The sequence below is a fragment of the Protopterus annectens genome, chromosome 14.part0 (genome assembly GCF_019279795.1).
Source record: "Protopterus annectens isolate FY-2018-M chromosome 14.part0, PAN1.0, whole genome shotgun sequence".
Classification (NCBI taxonomy): Eukaryota; Metazoa; Chordata; order Ceratodontiformes; family Protopteridae; genus Protopterus; species Protopterus annectens.
This window is the reverse complement of record NC_056748.1, coordinates 862,455,472-862,471,046: the sequence shown is the minus strand read 5'-3', so window position 1 is coordinate 862,471,046 and position 15,575 is coordinate 862,455,472. Positions and strand designations below refer to the sequence as shown.

General features: G+C 39.1%; 1 protein-coding gene across 2 annotated transcripts; it reads right to left on the bottom strand.

Moving 5' to 3' along the window:
• Positions 1-1,356: 1,356 nt before the first annotated feature.
• On the bottom strand, positions 1,357-13,470 carry FAM241B (family with sequence similarity 241 member B). Of its 2 annotated transcripts, none has more exons than XM_044056624.1 (3): positions 13,325-13,470; positions 4,934-5,048; positions 1,357-1,832 (listed from the first exon to the last, which is right to left on the bottom strand). In XM_044056624.1, exons 2-3 carry the CDS (start codon positions 5,030-5,032, stop codon positions 1,596-1,598), a joined length of 336 nt encoding a protein of 111 aa, XP_043912559.1. In that variant the 5' UTR covers positions 5,033-5,048; positions 13,325-13,470; the 3' UTR covers positions 1,357-1,595. The 2 variants fall into 2 exon arrangements, with proteins under 2 accessions (XP_043912559.1, XP_043912560.1); XM_044056625.1 differs by lacking the exon at positions 13,325-13,470 and adding an exon at positions 13,102-13,122.
• Between the last annotated feature and the right edge of the window lie 2,105 nt (positions 13,471-15,575).

The following is a 15,575-nucleotide window of genomic DNA, read 5'->3' as shown; positions in this document are numbered from 1 at the left end:
AATTAACATCTAAACCAAAAGGTCAGACAGACAAACCATTCAGTAAAAGCCAAAGAGAGAAAAAAAACCAGCCACACAAGAGTTTTCATTTTGTGATACCTTAAACCTCTTGTAATGGATGCCCATGAGATATATATATAGTCAGAAAAAGATGCTATCTAGAAGATGAACAACCCAACTTTAAGACCCATTGAAGAGGGCTCTCAATGTTCAATCTACTAAAACATTTGCTAGGAATAGATGTAATGGGGAAGCATTGATCAGAACAGCTCAAAATACAGAACTACTATACTAAACCTACATGTAATTCATTACAGATCTCCAGTCATCATCACTGTGGCCAAGATATGTGGACTTTTGAGGGTCAGCAAGATTATACACAATAAGACATCTAATCTACAGCTTTCCGAATATGAATAATTCCAGTTCTGTTAGTACTACATCAGCAGCCTTTCAGATTGAAACATAACTCATGGTTAACACTCTTTAGGAAAGGTTTTAGCAGACATTTGCTGAAATTTAAGGTTTGCCTTATTACAGGACTTTAAATAACCAATAGGTGCAGTTTAGAACTTCCTCTGGGGTGCATTTTCTTCCAAGCAGCAGTACTAGAGATAGGGAAAGCAGCATTTTTGGCTGTGCAGCAATATACAATACCTTGAACATACTCTCTCTGTACCTTACCAAGGCATCAACCTCACCAACTGCCTGCAATACAAATCTGGATCTTCTTAGCAGCTGTTAGACTAAACACAGTTTTACACGGTCTACCATCCAGAAAGAGTTCAAACCATGTTTACCAGGGAAAGAAGACTCTCTCATATCACATAAAAACAAAACCATATGTGACAAATAAATGCAGTCAAGATAAAAACATATTAATTGAATATTCTACAAACTACTGGTCCCATCTGTTCATTCTTTGCAGAGCAAGATGTTTTAGTAGGACAATATGTTGTTAAGTGTGTTATGTTTCAAATACAGCAGGAAAACCTCCCATTGGTGGGACCAAAATTAGCAAAAATTCAATGGTTTGAATCAGCTTAGTATTCATATTTCAGTGCATGTACATATGTATTATTTCATATACCTATAAAAGAAGTGCCTAACAAAGAAATGTAAAAATTCAACTACAATGGAATGTAAAATTTCTAAACACTGCACTAAACTCACACTTTTTAAAAATTACAGACTAATAACAGCACAAAAGTTAAGGGATCCATAGGGATTAATTACAGAATTAGTAAAAAAAAAAGTGGCTATAGTGACATGTTCACACAATTTGCAGCTTAGCTGTATAGGAATTCTTAAAAAAAAAAAAAGCACATACAATTTCCCCAAATTATACAATTAAAATTCACACAAAGGCCAATATTTTATTTAAGTATACAAATCACTGACATTCCATAAAGTCCACCACCACACCTGAAAATCCTATATCAAATTAGCAGTATTCTAGTTTTATCTTAGGCTCTATGAAATAATTTCAGAACCCAGAAAATATGAAAGTACTACCCTGACTCTTTTTCTGATAAGGCATTGAGGAATTGTGCTTAAGAAAAGAAACTTGTCTGTTGCTTTGCACACACTAATTATCACTGGTTTATTCGAGATAGTACATACAAAAGACCAAGTAGTAAAATGCCCCGCATTCCCATCATTATCACAACAAGCAGCAGGAGGATGGATACAGCTGGCTCTATAACCCAGTTCCCAAGGTTCCAGCGTGGTATTCCCACCTCTGACAGTCTCTGGTTCAGTGCTGAAAATGGAGAGTCTTGCATTTGATTTTGTGGATGGTACTGAGCATTCTCAGGCTGTCCAGAAAACCCCTAATGGCATAAGAAAAAAAAAAAGTCACATACCAGTACTTCCAAAACAGCTATTCAAGCACTACAATATGCAGTTTTATTTTTCATAAAACATTTCAGTATAAGAAAAACTGCTAGTCTGCCACTACCTAAAAATGCAGTGTAATGGCACTTGAATTCAGAAGAGGTTAAAACAAATCAATGATGGATATCGGACAACTAGGGGAAAACATGGGTTGGAACACCAAGTTTGCAGCTACACAAATACAGACCTTGTATTCTGCAGCTGGGGCTTGTTGAAGTTCATAGGTAGGTACTAGGCTATTGGCCCTAGGGCCTATATAAGCCTAGCCAAAAGGTACCCTGGCTTTCGCCACCCAAGAAAATTATTTTCCTGTGCCACTGTCGAGCCGAGCCACAGAAGTGATCCCCAGGGTGAATTTCCCATCTCCCATCCAATCATCAAGACATTTCTTGAGTGCTAATGAGGACCTTTGTTTGACATAGAACATAGATAGGTAGTTTGTTCCAGAGTATGGGAAGTCTCTGGGACAGGAATCTATCCCTCTAGCATGTTCTGTTTATTGTGGTGACAAGGTTGAAGTCCCTAGAGCATGTAGCTCGTAGGGATTGGGATTTCTTTAAGTGGAGCATGTCTAAAAGCTCTGGGTTTGACATAGCTTTGTGTGTTAGGCAGACATCGCCTCTGAGTTAAGCGATATGCGATGGAGTAAAGCTGCAGTTTTTTGAGACTGTCTGCGTAGGGCATCTGAGGCCAGTAAGCCTTTGTGGGGTATTTCTGAGGCGTTTCCAGTTGTTGTAGATGTCTTGTGAGGTACATACCAAAAGGGGCATTGTACTCTATATAATGGGTCCAATGAGTGACGAGTAGGGGGAAACAATTACCTCTTTTTTTCCTGGATGAGAAACCTTTTGTGATGAGGTGTGCCACGTAGAAGGATTTCCTGACTACTGTGGCGATGTGATTATCAAAGGAGAGACTACTGTCCACCTGTGTCCCAAGGTCTCATCACACTTTCGGTGTTAAGTAGACTACCGCCTAAGTGGTAGTTCATGGGTACAGAATTTTTATCAAAAGGGATGACAATGCACTTTTTGGCACTGAGCTTGAGGCCATGGCTTTGACACCAGGCATCTGTCTTAGCAAGGCCCTTTTGTCGGATGTCCACATCTTTTGGAGTTTTGATTATGGCTCCTAGTTTGCAGTCATCTGCGAAGCCAAAGACCTTCTGTGTTAGCCTGTACTTCAGAGAAGTAGATACCAAAACAGGAGAGGACCCAGGATTGAACCCTGTGGTACTCCACTTGTCACTGGTCTGAAGTTGGATTTGCAGTCTGCTACTTTCACAGTGTGGGTTCTGTCAGTGAGCCAGTTGGCAACCCATCTTGTGACATAGGGATTTATACCTAGTTTAGGGAGTTTATCTATAATTCCAGAGCGGGGATGGTGTCGAAAGCCTTGGCGAGATCTAGATGGGCTATGTGAACCACCTTACCCTCATCTACGGCTTTGGTGACTGCTTCAAAGAAGTCTATCAGGTTTAGGAGACATGATCTGCCTTTTACTAACCTGAACTGGGTGGGGTCCTGAGTTTGGAGATTATCAATGTCATTGTTTATAAGTTCCATGAGGATACGTTCCATAGCCTTGCAGACCAGGCTCATTAGGCTAATGGGGCGGTAGTTTCCGGGGCCCGTGATGGCTCCCCCTTTGTGGAGTGGGATAACCGTCGCTGTGCGCCATTCAGTGGGCACATAGCCTGAGGTGAGGCTATGATTGAACATGGTATTTAGGTGGGGTGCCAGTTCGTTAGTTCATGTAGAACACAGCCTGTCTTGTAGAATACTTGCACAACAAGAAACATTTCAGTTGTGAGACGAAGCTACATGAACACCTACAAGTGACAAATGTCAGGGGTACAGAAAAGGACCCAAACCATTGTATCCTATACAGATGACATTCTCAGTTCCGACGATGCAATGATCACCTAGACAACTAAGCAAGATAAGCTGTAAATGATGCGTTTCTGCATACACAGGTTTTTATAAATTTAAAGGCTTAAAACCTTTAGAAAGCAGTAATGAAATAAGTACATATTTGTTTTTATTACATAAGTGTCTTGGAAGACTGTGAACCGGAGGGCATATATATATATATATATATATATATATATATATATATATATATATATATATATATATATATATATACACACACATATATATACATATATACATATATATATTATATATATATATATATATATATATATATAGTGTGTGTACGTAAAAAAGCCCAGAAGTACAACTCCTCAATAACAGGCACAGGATACATCAGAAACAGCACACCTAACAGTTAAGGAAAGGAATACAACAGATTAACTAATATTTTATCAAGTGACAACACCACTGTGATAACCGGGTGAATCTGGCTTGCTTACAGTTCTGTGAAAGATGTCTCCTTTTAGCAAGCAGATGCCCTGAACTTTGTACGATCTCCAGAATTGTACAAAGTATGCTGTGACCTTGTAGAGAAGGAACATTATTCTCTTAGCTTCTGAAGACTACATGCCTGAGGCTACAAACCCAGTGCTCTCATTTGTTGCTGCCTCAACTTTCTTACTGTGCTTCTGATGGACAAGTTCAGGTGTGCATAACACATTGAGCCATTTTCTGCCCTGCTGTGATCAGTTTCATAACACCCAGCTGATACTTTGTATCAGGATTTCTGTGGCATAGCACAATATTTTGTATTTTTCTTCACTAGGCTTCAGCTATCAAACTTCTGCCCCCTTAGAGTTCTTTAATTATCCAAATTCTAAGAAAAAAAAAAAACATTCCTGTTTTCACAACCAATTAACTGTATTAATGCTCATTTAGCCCTGCAAAATTATCTATTTAAGAAGCAGAAACTATTTACAGATGGGCACATGGGATGGACTTTACAAAGATTTCAGTACATAACAAAAGAAAGCAAAAAGACAAAAGGCAACTGATCAAGAAGGTGTTCAACAGGCATATTTTTCCAGATGTATGCAAGGGCTGCATCAGTTACATTTTCACGGTTAGATAATCTACACACATAAGAAACAGTTATTTACCTGCCCAAAAGTGTTACGGTTTTCATTCTGTTGAGCTCTATTCCTAACCCGAGGATCATCATCGGGCACAATTTCTCCATTGGCTAAAATTCGAACCATTTCTCCACACCTAAAACTGGTTAAAAAATGGTTTTGTCAGTAAGCTTAGACAATTAAAATCCAAATTGTTTAACTAAAAATGTCATTACATTACCATAGTCCAAAGCAATTGTAATCCTGAACCAGTAAAACACTCTTTACTATACTGTCACCACTTTATAGATCTGCATTCCTAATGACAGCTTAAACTCTAAATGTGGATATTTCAAGTGCTTTCCTATCTGTAATGCAACAATGTATGCATACATTCAAGTTTGAATCCTCCAATTTTATGAGGATCCTATGAAAATCCAAAACAGTAGCAAATCACCTACCGTAACAGAATCTAAAGCTAAAATGACTACCTGAAATAGTAGTTTCAGTACAGAACTGGTGCTTTTAGTAAGAATGTTTCATGACAACAAGCACAACACATTCTAAAGTAGGAAACTTTCCAACTGCGGTCTGGTAATCGAACACTCCAATCCATAAAATATACAAAAACTCCAATGTATTCATTAAAATCTGTAAAAGCAATAAAGAACAACTGCACCCAAATCTGAAATAAGTATTTCTTAATACATCCTGATATTTTTTTCTAGAGCTTTAATGGCTCTCCAACATTAAGTGGTAAGTTTGATTTTCTAATCAAACATATCCCAAAGTGGGCAGTGGATGGGTGAGGAAGCTGTGCTGACATAATTATGGTTGAAAGCCAAGACTTCTGGCTTCTTTTCCCCAACAATATTCTCTTGAATTTCTAAAATACTGCACCAAAGGCATAAAATTTCAGTCTTTTTATCCATTTGCTTAAAGTTGTGGTACTACGATTTCACATTTTCCTTTAGCTATCTTTGTTATGACTCAGTTTACAATTTAAAATAATTCTATTTATTTTTGTTACAGGCCATCTTCAACCTTTAAGGTACATTTTTAATGTTATACTTAAAACAATAGTAATTCAGCTACTTTAGTTCAGTCTAGGTTCCATGTATCCCTTTCCTATAGACTCTGGCTGCAATGTGAATTGCCGTTGTACCTGAAGAGACCCACAGCCTCTACCTGCCATCACCTGTATGACACCTTCATTCATTATTTCAGTTCTTGCCAAGCCAAATGCATACAATATATATTTTTAATTAGTTATCCTTTTGATGACTGGGTTAGTCCCACTTGCTTAACTTTTTTCTTGAGACTACCCATAAAAAACAATAATAATAATAAAAGGATCATAGGAGGTTACTAGGCTAATGGTCCTGAGGCTAATGGTCCTGGGACCCTTACAAGCCTAGCCAAGAGTTTATCCTGAAAAGAAACCTTAGTCAGCACGTGTCGCCCCTGTCAATGAGGGACACAGGTGGAACCCCTAGGACAAATTTGTGTTTTCCCATCCACTCAAAGTTATTCTTGAAGAGGTTCAGCGAGGTACTCTGCTGGACATATATAGGTTCATAGGTAGGTACTAGGCTATTGGCCCTAGGGCCTATATAAGCCTAGCCAAATGTACCCTGGCTTTTGCCACCCAAGAAAATTATTTTCCTGTGCCACTGTCGAGCAGAGCCGCAGAAGTGATCCCCGGGGTGAATTTCCCATCTTCCATCCAATCAAGATTTTTCTTGAAGAGTGCTAATGAGGAGCTTTGTTTGATATACATAGGTAGTTTGTTCCAGAGTATGGGAAGTCTCTGGGACAGGAATCTATCCCTCCAGCATGTTCTGTTTATTGTGGTGACTAGGTTTAGGTCCCTGGAGCGTGTAGCTCGTAGGGATTGGGATTTCTTTAAGTGGAGCACGTCTAAAAGCTCTGGGTTTGACATAGCTTTGTGTGTTAGGCAGAGATAGTCTCTGAGTAGGCGATATGCAACGCAGTAAAGCTGCAGTTTTTTGAGACTGTCTGCATAGGGCATCTCTTTGAGGCCGGTAATCCTCTTTGTGAGGTATTTCTGTGGCCTTTCCAGTTGTTGTAGATGTCTTGTGAGGTACATACCAAAAGGGGCATTGTACTCTATAATGGGTCTAATGAGTGACGAGTAGAGGGGAACAATGACCTCTTTTTTCCTGGATGAGAAACCTTTTGTGATGAGGTGTGCCACATAGAAAGATTTCCTGAATACTGTGGCAATGTGATTATCAAAGGAGAGACTACTGTCCACCTGTGTCCCAAGGTCCCTTATCACACTTTCGGTGTTAAGTAGACTACCACCTACGTGGTAGTTCATGGGTACTGAGTTTTTACCAAAAGGGATGACAACACACTTTTTGGCATTGAGCTTGAGGCCATGGTTTTGACACCAGGCATCTGTCTCAACAAGGTCCTTTTGTAGGATGTTCACATCTTTTGGAGTTTTGATTATGGCTCCTAGTTTGCAGTCATCTGTGAACTTCGTTAGACAAAGACCTTCTGTGTTGGCCTGTACTTCAGAGTAGAAGATACCAAACAGCGGAGGACCCAGGACTGAACCCTGTGGAACTCCACTTGTCACTGGTCTGAAGTTGGATTTGGAGTCTGCTACTTTCACAGTGTGGGTTCTGTCAGTGAGCCAGTTGGCAACCCATCTTGTGACATAGGGATTTATACCTAGTTTAGGGAGTTTATTTATAATTCCAGAGCGGGGGATGGTGTCGAAAGCCTTGGTGAGATCTAGATAGGCTGTGTGAACCACCTTACCCTGATCTACGGCTTTGGTGACTGCTTCAAAGAAGTCTATCAGGTTTAGGAGACATGATCTGCCTTTTACAAACCCAAACTGGGTGGGGTCCTGAGTTTGGAGATTACCAATGTCATTGTTTACAAGTTCCATGATGATACGCTCCATAGCCTTGCAGACCAGGCTCGTTAGGCTAATGGGGCGGTAGTTTCCAGGGTCTGTGGTGGCTACCCCTTTGTGGAGTGGGATAACTGTTGATGTGCGTCATTCAGTGGGCACATAGCCTGAGGTGAGGCTATGATTGAACATGGTACTTAGGTGGGGTGCCAGTTTGTTTTGTAGTTCATGTAGAACACAGCCTGGGATGTCGTCAAGTCCCATGGATGCTGTGTTCTTGACTTTGGATAGTGTGTTTTTTACCTGTGCAGCTGTGATTACAGGAACTCTGCATTCGTCTGGTATAGAGATGGGCCCTTTAGGGGATGACAGAGGGGTAAAGTTAGCACTGAACCTATCTGCCAGGAAGTTGGCAATATCAGTTGGTTCTGTATATTTAGTGCCATTGTGCTGTAACTCAGAGCAGATCTGAGTGTTGCCATTGAGATTCTTGACATAGCTATAGAATGCTTTGTGTTTGTCTTTAGAATCAGTGGCGATTTTGTTTTCATAACTAGCTTTGGAGGATTTTACGAGGGATCTCAGCTTCTTACTGAGGCTGACCAGGGAGTTTCTCCAATCATGGGATTTTACTCTTTTTTGCAACATTTTCTTTCTTCTGTTGTAGAGTTTGTTTATGGCAGGGGACCACCAGATTGGCTTCCTTTTTTGGAGGATAGCATCTTGATTCTGTTAGGGATTGCACGATCCATGCACTCGTGTAAGTGCTTATAAAGTGCATTTGTGTAGGATTCAGCAGTCATACCTCTATTGTCCGTCAGCATGGGTGTCGTGAAGTTTGCCACTTCTGTCTTAAGAAGCGTGAAATTGGCTTTGGAGAAATTTTTTTACTGTGGTTTCCCTAATGGGGGGTGGGGGAGGGATGTGGATGTCTAGGGTGATTAGCTTGTGGTCGGATCTGACCAACGAGGAAGTGACCTCTGGTGTGGAGCAATGGTTGCCCATGTTGGTAATAACCAGGTCTAGGATATTGCTGCCTCTGGTGGGGGTGTGGATAAGTTGATCCATGGCATTGGAATTTATGAATTCCAGGAAACGTTGAGCACAACAGTAGGTACACGAGTTTTCCCAGTTAATGGTAGGGTAGCTGAAATCGCCCATTATTAGGGTGTTAGGTTGTACGCTAATATTTTCCAGTGTATTAAGAAATGAGGAGTGGGAATCCTGGGGCATGGTGGGGGATCTGTAGCAAGCCATATGGAAAGTCTAGTCCAGAGACGGGGCAGCCTCTGGGAGACAAACCTGTCTCTCCAGCAGGTTTTGTTGATGTTGCATATTAGATTCAGGTGTTTCTCGAGTGTGTAATGCGCGAGTTCGGATGTGGAGCATCTCTAGTAGGGCAAGGTCCGAGATTCCCTTGTAGGCAAGACACAGATAACCTCTGAGCAATCTGTATGATACAGAGTAGAGTGAAAGTGATTTGAGCCTCGCCGTTAGTTTTGATTCATAATTGGCTTTGGAGCTTTTCACTACTGATCTAATTTGCTTGTTGAGACTAATGAGGGAGTTTTTCCAGTTTGGAATTTGTTTTGTTTTACCCTTGGGCAACAGTTTCTTCCTTTTGTTGTAAAGCCCGTTGATACAGCATACCCACCAAACAGGTTTGTTTTTCCTTGAGGAGCAAGTTTTAGTTCTGTTGGGTATGGCTGAGTCCAAGCAGTTGTACAGGTGCTTGTAAACTACATTGGCATACTGTTCAGCATAGTTGTCTGCATCCTCTGAGGGTGGTGGTGGTGGTATGAAGCTGCTTATACCCTTCCTTAGGAAGTTGTAGTCAGCTTTTGATAAGTTTTTTAGCTTGATTACGGCTGTGGGGGTGGGGTGGGTGGGATAGAAACTTTGAATGAGATAGTCTGATGATATGAATTCACCAGGGAGGAACATACTATGGAACCAAGTCCAGAATTTTATCTCCCCTTGTGGGGGATGAGACAAGGTGGTCTAGGTCGTTAGAACTGATGAAGTCAAGAAATCATTAAGTGAGTGCAGAAATGGTTCACCAAGTCTATGGTGGGGTAGTTGAAGTCACCAGCATAAGGGTGTTGGGGGGTACCTTGATGGAGTCAAGTAGATCCAGGTAAGAGGAGTGGGTGTCCTGAGTCATGAAGGGGCTACATTCCTGGCTATAATTATGTAGGCTGGGTCTATACATATGTGTTGTCAGGAAAAAAAAAAGGGACAGCACAGTTATACAAATTATTTCTTATTAGTAACGTGCAAATATTTGTTTAAAAGTCCCTAGTGAGATCAACAAGAAAGCTAGAATAGCAGCAATGCTACTCTCACCGACATAATAATCAAGATGACTTAATTATGTATATAGAATGAAACTTGAAATAATTTTCTTAACAGTTTACACAGTAAACATTTACGTTTAATCTTAAATTCCTAAACTGCACTTATACTTTGAATAACACTTAACTAGATTTCAGCACCAACAAGAAAAGGGATAGGTTTTCAATTCAGCACCTACAGAGGCTGAGGAATGAAAACATCTTTATACATATGGTAATATACTTAAGTGAATGAATTAAAAAAATAAAAAACAGCTAGGTAACTCCGTATTGAAGGGTACAGCCACATTCAAGTTTCCCAGTGACAGAACTTGACCTCTAAATATGAATGTGTGGAAGTCAACGGCAAAATAGTTATGCAAATGTGATACCATAAAAACAATTTAAGACATGGTACTAATTGCGACAACAGAAGTAGCCATGTAGTACTACTATGAAACTACTTACCCAGTGTCACTAACAGTAGAACCAATGAACTTTGTCACTCAAAAAGCTGCAAAAGGTACTTTTCATTTAATCACTACAATGTGAAGACAGAATCAAGCATATCAGTCAGTTTGAGAATCTGAATCAACAGGGTGCAAACATTCTACATTTCACAGTATTACTCAATGAAGCATAACCTATACTAACTTTAGCTGGACAACATTTACACAGCCTTCTATATGCTACAGCTTGGCAAACTTAAAATAGAAGTGCAGTATATCACAACTTGTGATTAGCTTCCTTGCTACTTCTCTGTAATCTTAAAGTAGTGACAGGACCCTTTAAAAGGAACCCGATTAGTGAAACCTTACTGATCCAATCCCACTCTATTAATATTGTGCTTGCTTTATACTGCTAGTGATCAAAATCCCAATTATCAGGCAGTACTAATTCATCACAAAGTTGCTGAATTGGGCGTACCGTAAGCATGGAGAGAAAAAAAAAGTTATTGCACAGAACTAACCATTTCCTTTCTTCGTGTATCTGCAATCATGGCGATATTAGTTGAAGTATGCATTAGAGGGAAAGGGCTGCCTTTGCAAAACTGCTAGTTGCGTTTTCTGATGTACTACAACTGGCAACAAGTGTGGTTGCTCAACTGATGGAGACTTCTCTTTGTGTGTGTGTGTGTGGGGGGGGGGGGTAAATGTCTTTGATGATACAGTAACTGAGGATTCTGATGAAGGCAGTCAGACGATGGCTGTATTACCACATTCAGAAATAAGGTCAGATGGATAGATAATTAGGTGTCCTATAACCATTAGTTGTTGGTTTTATCTCCACGTTTTTCCCCAAGTACTTCTTTTAAAATAATGGGCACTTCTAACCCACTGTTAACCACCTAGAGTTGCCACCTTTTCAAATGGCCAAATTGGGACATTTTCGGTACAAACATCAGATTTTACAGGTCGACACATACCCACGGTCAGTACAAAGGATAGAACTTAATTTTTTTGCTTAAATAAAAGCGTATTCTTGTAGCATTTTAGTTGCTTATTCTGGAAACATTTAGGTATTTTAGATACAGAATAACTGTTTTATGCAACTATTACATAAAATATAAGAAATAATTTTGTCCTACAATCTCAGGACATTTGCCATTTTTAAAGTTTTTTGTCAGGACACAACTGCCCAAAGAGGGACTGTCCCTCGCAAAGTGGGACAGGTGGTAACCCTGTTACCAAAATGTAAAAACACCACCATTTGTTACAGACACAAACGTAGCAGTTTCTAAAAACTTTTCTCATTCTTGGTGAATTATAATTGGACTCTAAAGAGCCGAATAAAGTGAGGCAGTGTGTGACAGACTACTCGTAACTTTCTTTACGTAATAAGTGAACTGCTTCAAAACGGTTGCATGCATTTAGAAAACCGCATACTACACTTGAATGCGGTGCCTCAGATAATGTACATATTAAAAATGGAATCACCAACCAGTGAGCACAACATACAACAATAAACAGCCAGTAATTAACAACCTTTAACGTTGTTGTTATTGTTGGTGCTGCGGTAGCGTTGTCGCCTCACAATAAGACGCTGTCCGGTTCGAATCTCAGCTAGATCGTCTTCTGCGTGGAGACATGCTTGAATGGGCATACCTTCGTTGAAGGTTGTGCGTCAGGGCTGTTAACTCGGCACGTAAAAATCAACTACCAATCATTAACGGACCGGAGTTTTGCTGTGGCGACCCCTAACCGGGAAAAGCCGAAAGACCCAAACAAACTGTTGTTCTTCTTCTTTTGGCTTTTCCCGGTTACAGGTCGCCACAGCGGAACTCCGGTCCGCTAATGATTGGCAATAGATTTTTTACAGGTGCCAGCTCGACGCCCAAATTTAAATGACACTTAATCGTTCTTATTTCAGTGGTAGAATCTGTAAACATTGCTGTATGAAATGTCTTGGTATACAAAAAGCAATTATTGCTATAATTAGTACAGCACAGATTTTTGCACAAATAGAAACAATGCTGCCGAGTAGAAGGTAATGCGAAAAAAGAGTTTCGTCAGCAGGAAGATATAAGATAGTAATAGCAGCACCATACACACTATTTGGGTTGAATTATAAACTATGGAAGAGCAAATAAGCGAGTGTAGTGTCCGACAAGATCATGGTCTCACAGCTAAAGTAAAACAAGATTCTATAAAAAGTAAATATGGAAAAGTATAATCTATATTGTGGATAGTTCAGCCGAATAAAAGTGAAGCAGTGTGTGATACAGACTACTCGTAACTTTCTTTACGTAATAAGTCACACATAAGTGGCATATAATGTAACGTTTAATATGACTCGCAGGCATATGTGTGCCTTGAATTGGCATAATACAGACGTAAAAAACAGCAACTTAACTACATAAAGTAAAAATGAATGAACAGGCGTAAGTATGCTTAACTTTTACAAAATTAAACTTGCTCTATCTGTGCAACCTTTCGCATACATTAGTAATCTTATTATAGGATATCTCACTAAACAAATAACTTATCTACTACCTTTTCCTTCCCACCCACACAAAAAAGTGACAGATCTATTAAAGCATCTCATTCCCAGTATGTACACCAGTTTATCCCCAATAAACATACCCAACGTAGGACGGTTATACAGAACGCACAGATTGTGCCCACAGCTAATGAATTCAGATAGACACAAAGGTGTAAAACTGAGTTCCGGGTAAAAAAAAAAATATCTCCAAAAAGGTTACTGTGCGTCATTTACCTATTTTAACAATATCCGTCCTATTTCCAGCGTTCCGTATGTAGTGCTACCCATCTTATCTAAGCAATTACCTATTACAGAACACCAAGCCTTTACTGTATTAAAAAAGAGTTCTAACAGGCTTGAACGGGGAAATTACAACTTCCGAGTTATACCAGCTTTTTCCGGTTTAGCTGCGTACGCTGATGTGTCTCATACGTCTCAACTATTCGGATGTTGGCAGACTGTCCAGATGTTTTATTCTTATGTTTGGTCTGTTTTTCACAAAATTTGTGGTTTTCTGGGATATCATTTAGGACTGAAGCCACTAAATAATGGCATACATTTGAGTTTCAGACTTTATATTCTTAAGAAAAGGCATGGTAACACATGTTTATAGCAACTTTGTAAGTTTATAAGAGCAGTATTTAAAAATTGTCCCTATTTTTGGGGTCTTGCGCTAAGAGGTTGAGAAGTATGGTGTTGATTGAGGGGCACTCCTTTACTGATTCATACTCAACAGATAATAAAGTTCTTTTAAACAGTTTGTATATGCAAGAATGGTCTTCTAATCCACAGTTTCATTATCGAAACAGTCATCTTTCTCTTAAGTGGACACTTTTCACATATTTACACAATTTAATCTACAGGCATGCATCTTTGTGATGAATATTAAATATCAAACAAACACAAAATATATATCCTCGCAGGTACTTTTGCTCCTAAAATTATTTTTTTTACAAAAAGAACAAAAATCACCTTGATAGCTAAAAGACTCCCAAGTACATAAATCAATTCAAGAACAAATAAACCAGAAGGCATCAGGTACATGTAATATGGAAAATGCATACCTTACTAACTGTGTTCAATGCCAATGTTTTTATACTGGCAAAAACAATAAAAAAATAAAGAATAAGTGCACATATGTCTGATATTCTAGGAATGTTCTTACTAATGCTTTTGCGAAAGGTGTCTATTAATGGAGTTGAGCAGAAGACAAAACCTCGTAAAACAACCAGCAAGGAAACTTTACCACTGATAGCGTCCACTCAGTTTATTAGCCGCTTTCGTCACAAAAGACTTTGTCTTTTCGAGTTTTGAGACCTTCCTCGTGGTTTGTTTTGGTTTTGGAGTTGAGCGTAAGTTTAAATTTAGAATTTTACAAATTGTTTATGTGAATAATAGTGGGGGAGATATAATAAATAGAACAGAAATGATTGAATATTCCCAGCCATCGTACCTATATTCAACTTTCTCATGCCCATAAACTCATCTTTAGTCCCTCCGTCTGCCCCTCCCTTGCCTCCTCCTTCAAAATGTACCCACCCAACAGACTTCTAAGATCCAATAACCAGAATTTGCTTGAACTGCACAAGCCTTCTCATCCTCCAGGCAAACACCTACTATACTTTTCCCTAGCTTACCTCTGGAACTCCCTGCCACCTCTTATTCGTACAACAGACAACCACTCTACCTTTAAGACCCTGCTTCATTCCCATCTCAAAGCCCTCTGGGAATGTTCCTGCTCTCATCCCACATGACTTACCTCTTTTTTCCCCATTTCTCGCACTCCTTTACTTCTCTCTTCTCCTCATCATACTGAGCTTCTCTGACTACTATCATCTTCATTTTTCTCATTTACTCCTACTCTTGCTTTATTTTTTTTCTTATTGTCCCACCCTTCTTATATTCAACAATTAGCACCTCTTATCCCCATCCTACTTTAACTCAGCTAAGATCTTATGTAAAACTGTAATTGCAACCCTGTGTTATTTCACATTCTAACAAATTTAACAGGAATATGCACCAGTGGATTTTTCTTATTTTAATTGACCTATGTGTGTGTAATTTTACCTTTTACTTTTTTAATTGAATTTTCACTGCAATCATAGACTTTTTATCATGTTATATAATACCATCGTTCTTCAATAGTATTACATAAATATAAATGCATTATCTTTATATTATATTGTTGTTCATGGAGCTTTTCTGCCTGGGACTCCATTGAAAACAGGCTCTTCTTTGCCTAATGGACTATCCCAGTAAACAAACTGTACAATAAATAAAATAAATAAATATAAGTGGATTAATTACTTTGGGACAGACTGTTTACCAAGGCTTAATAGTAGTAATAGTATTAAGACAATTTTAAAAGATAGGCATGATATGGTGTAATTGTTGTTTTTTAATATATGTTTATATATGATTTATATATGTGGCTTTTTATTCGATTTACGTAGCTGGGCACTTTAAATGAAGTATAAATGCTAAT

What these genes read in the sequence shown, in the direction of transcription:
- FAM241B (XM_044056624.1), bottom strand. Translation starts at nt 5,032, where the DNA reads ATGGTTCGAATTTTAGCCAATGGAGAAATTGTGCCCGATGATGATCCT. An exon ending in ACCGTAACACTTTTGGGCAG is followed by an intron (nt 1,833 to 4,933) that starts GTAAATAACTGT and finishes TTATGCCATTAG; the next exon opens with GGGTTTTCTGGACAGCCTGA.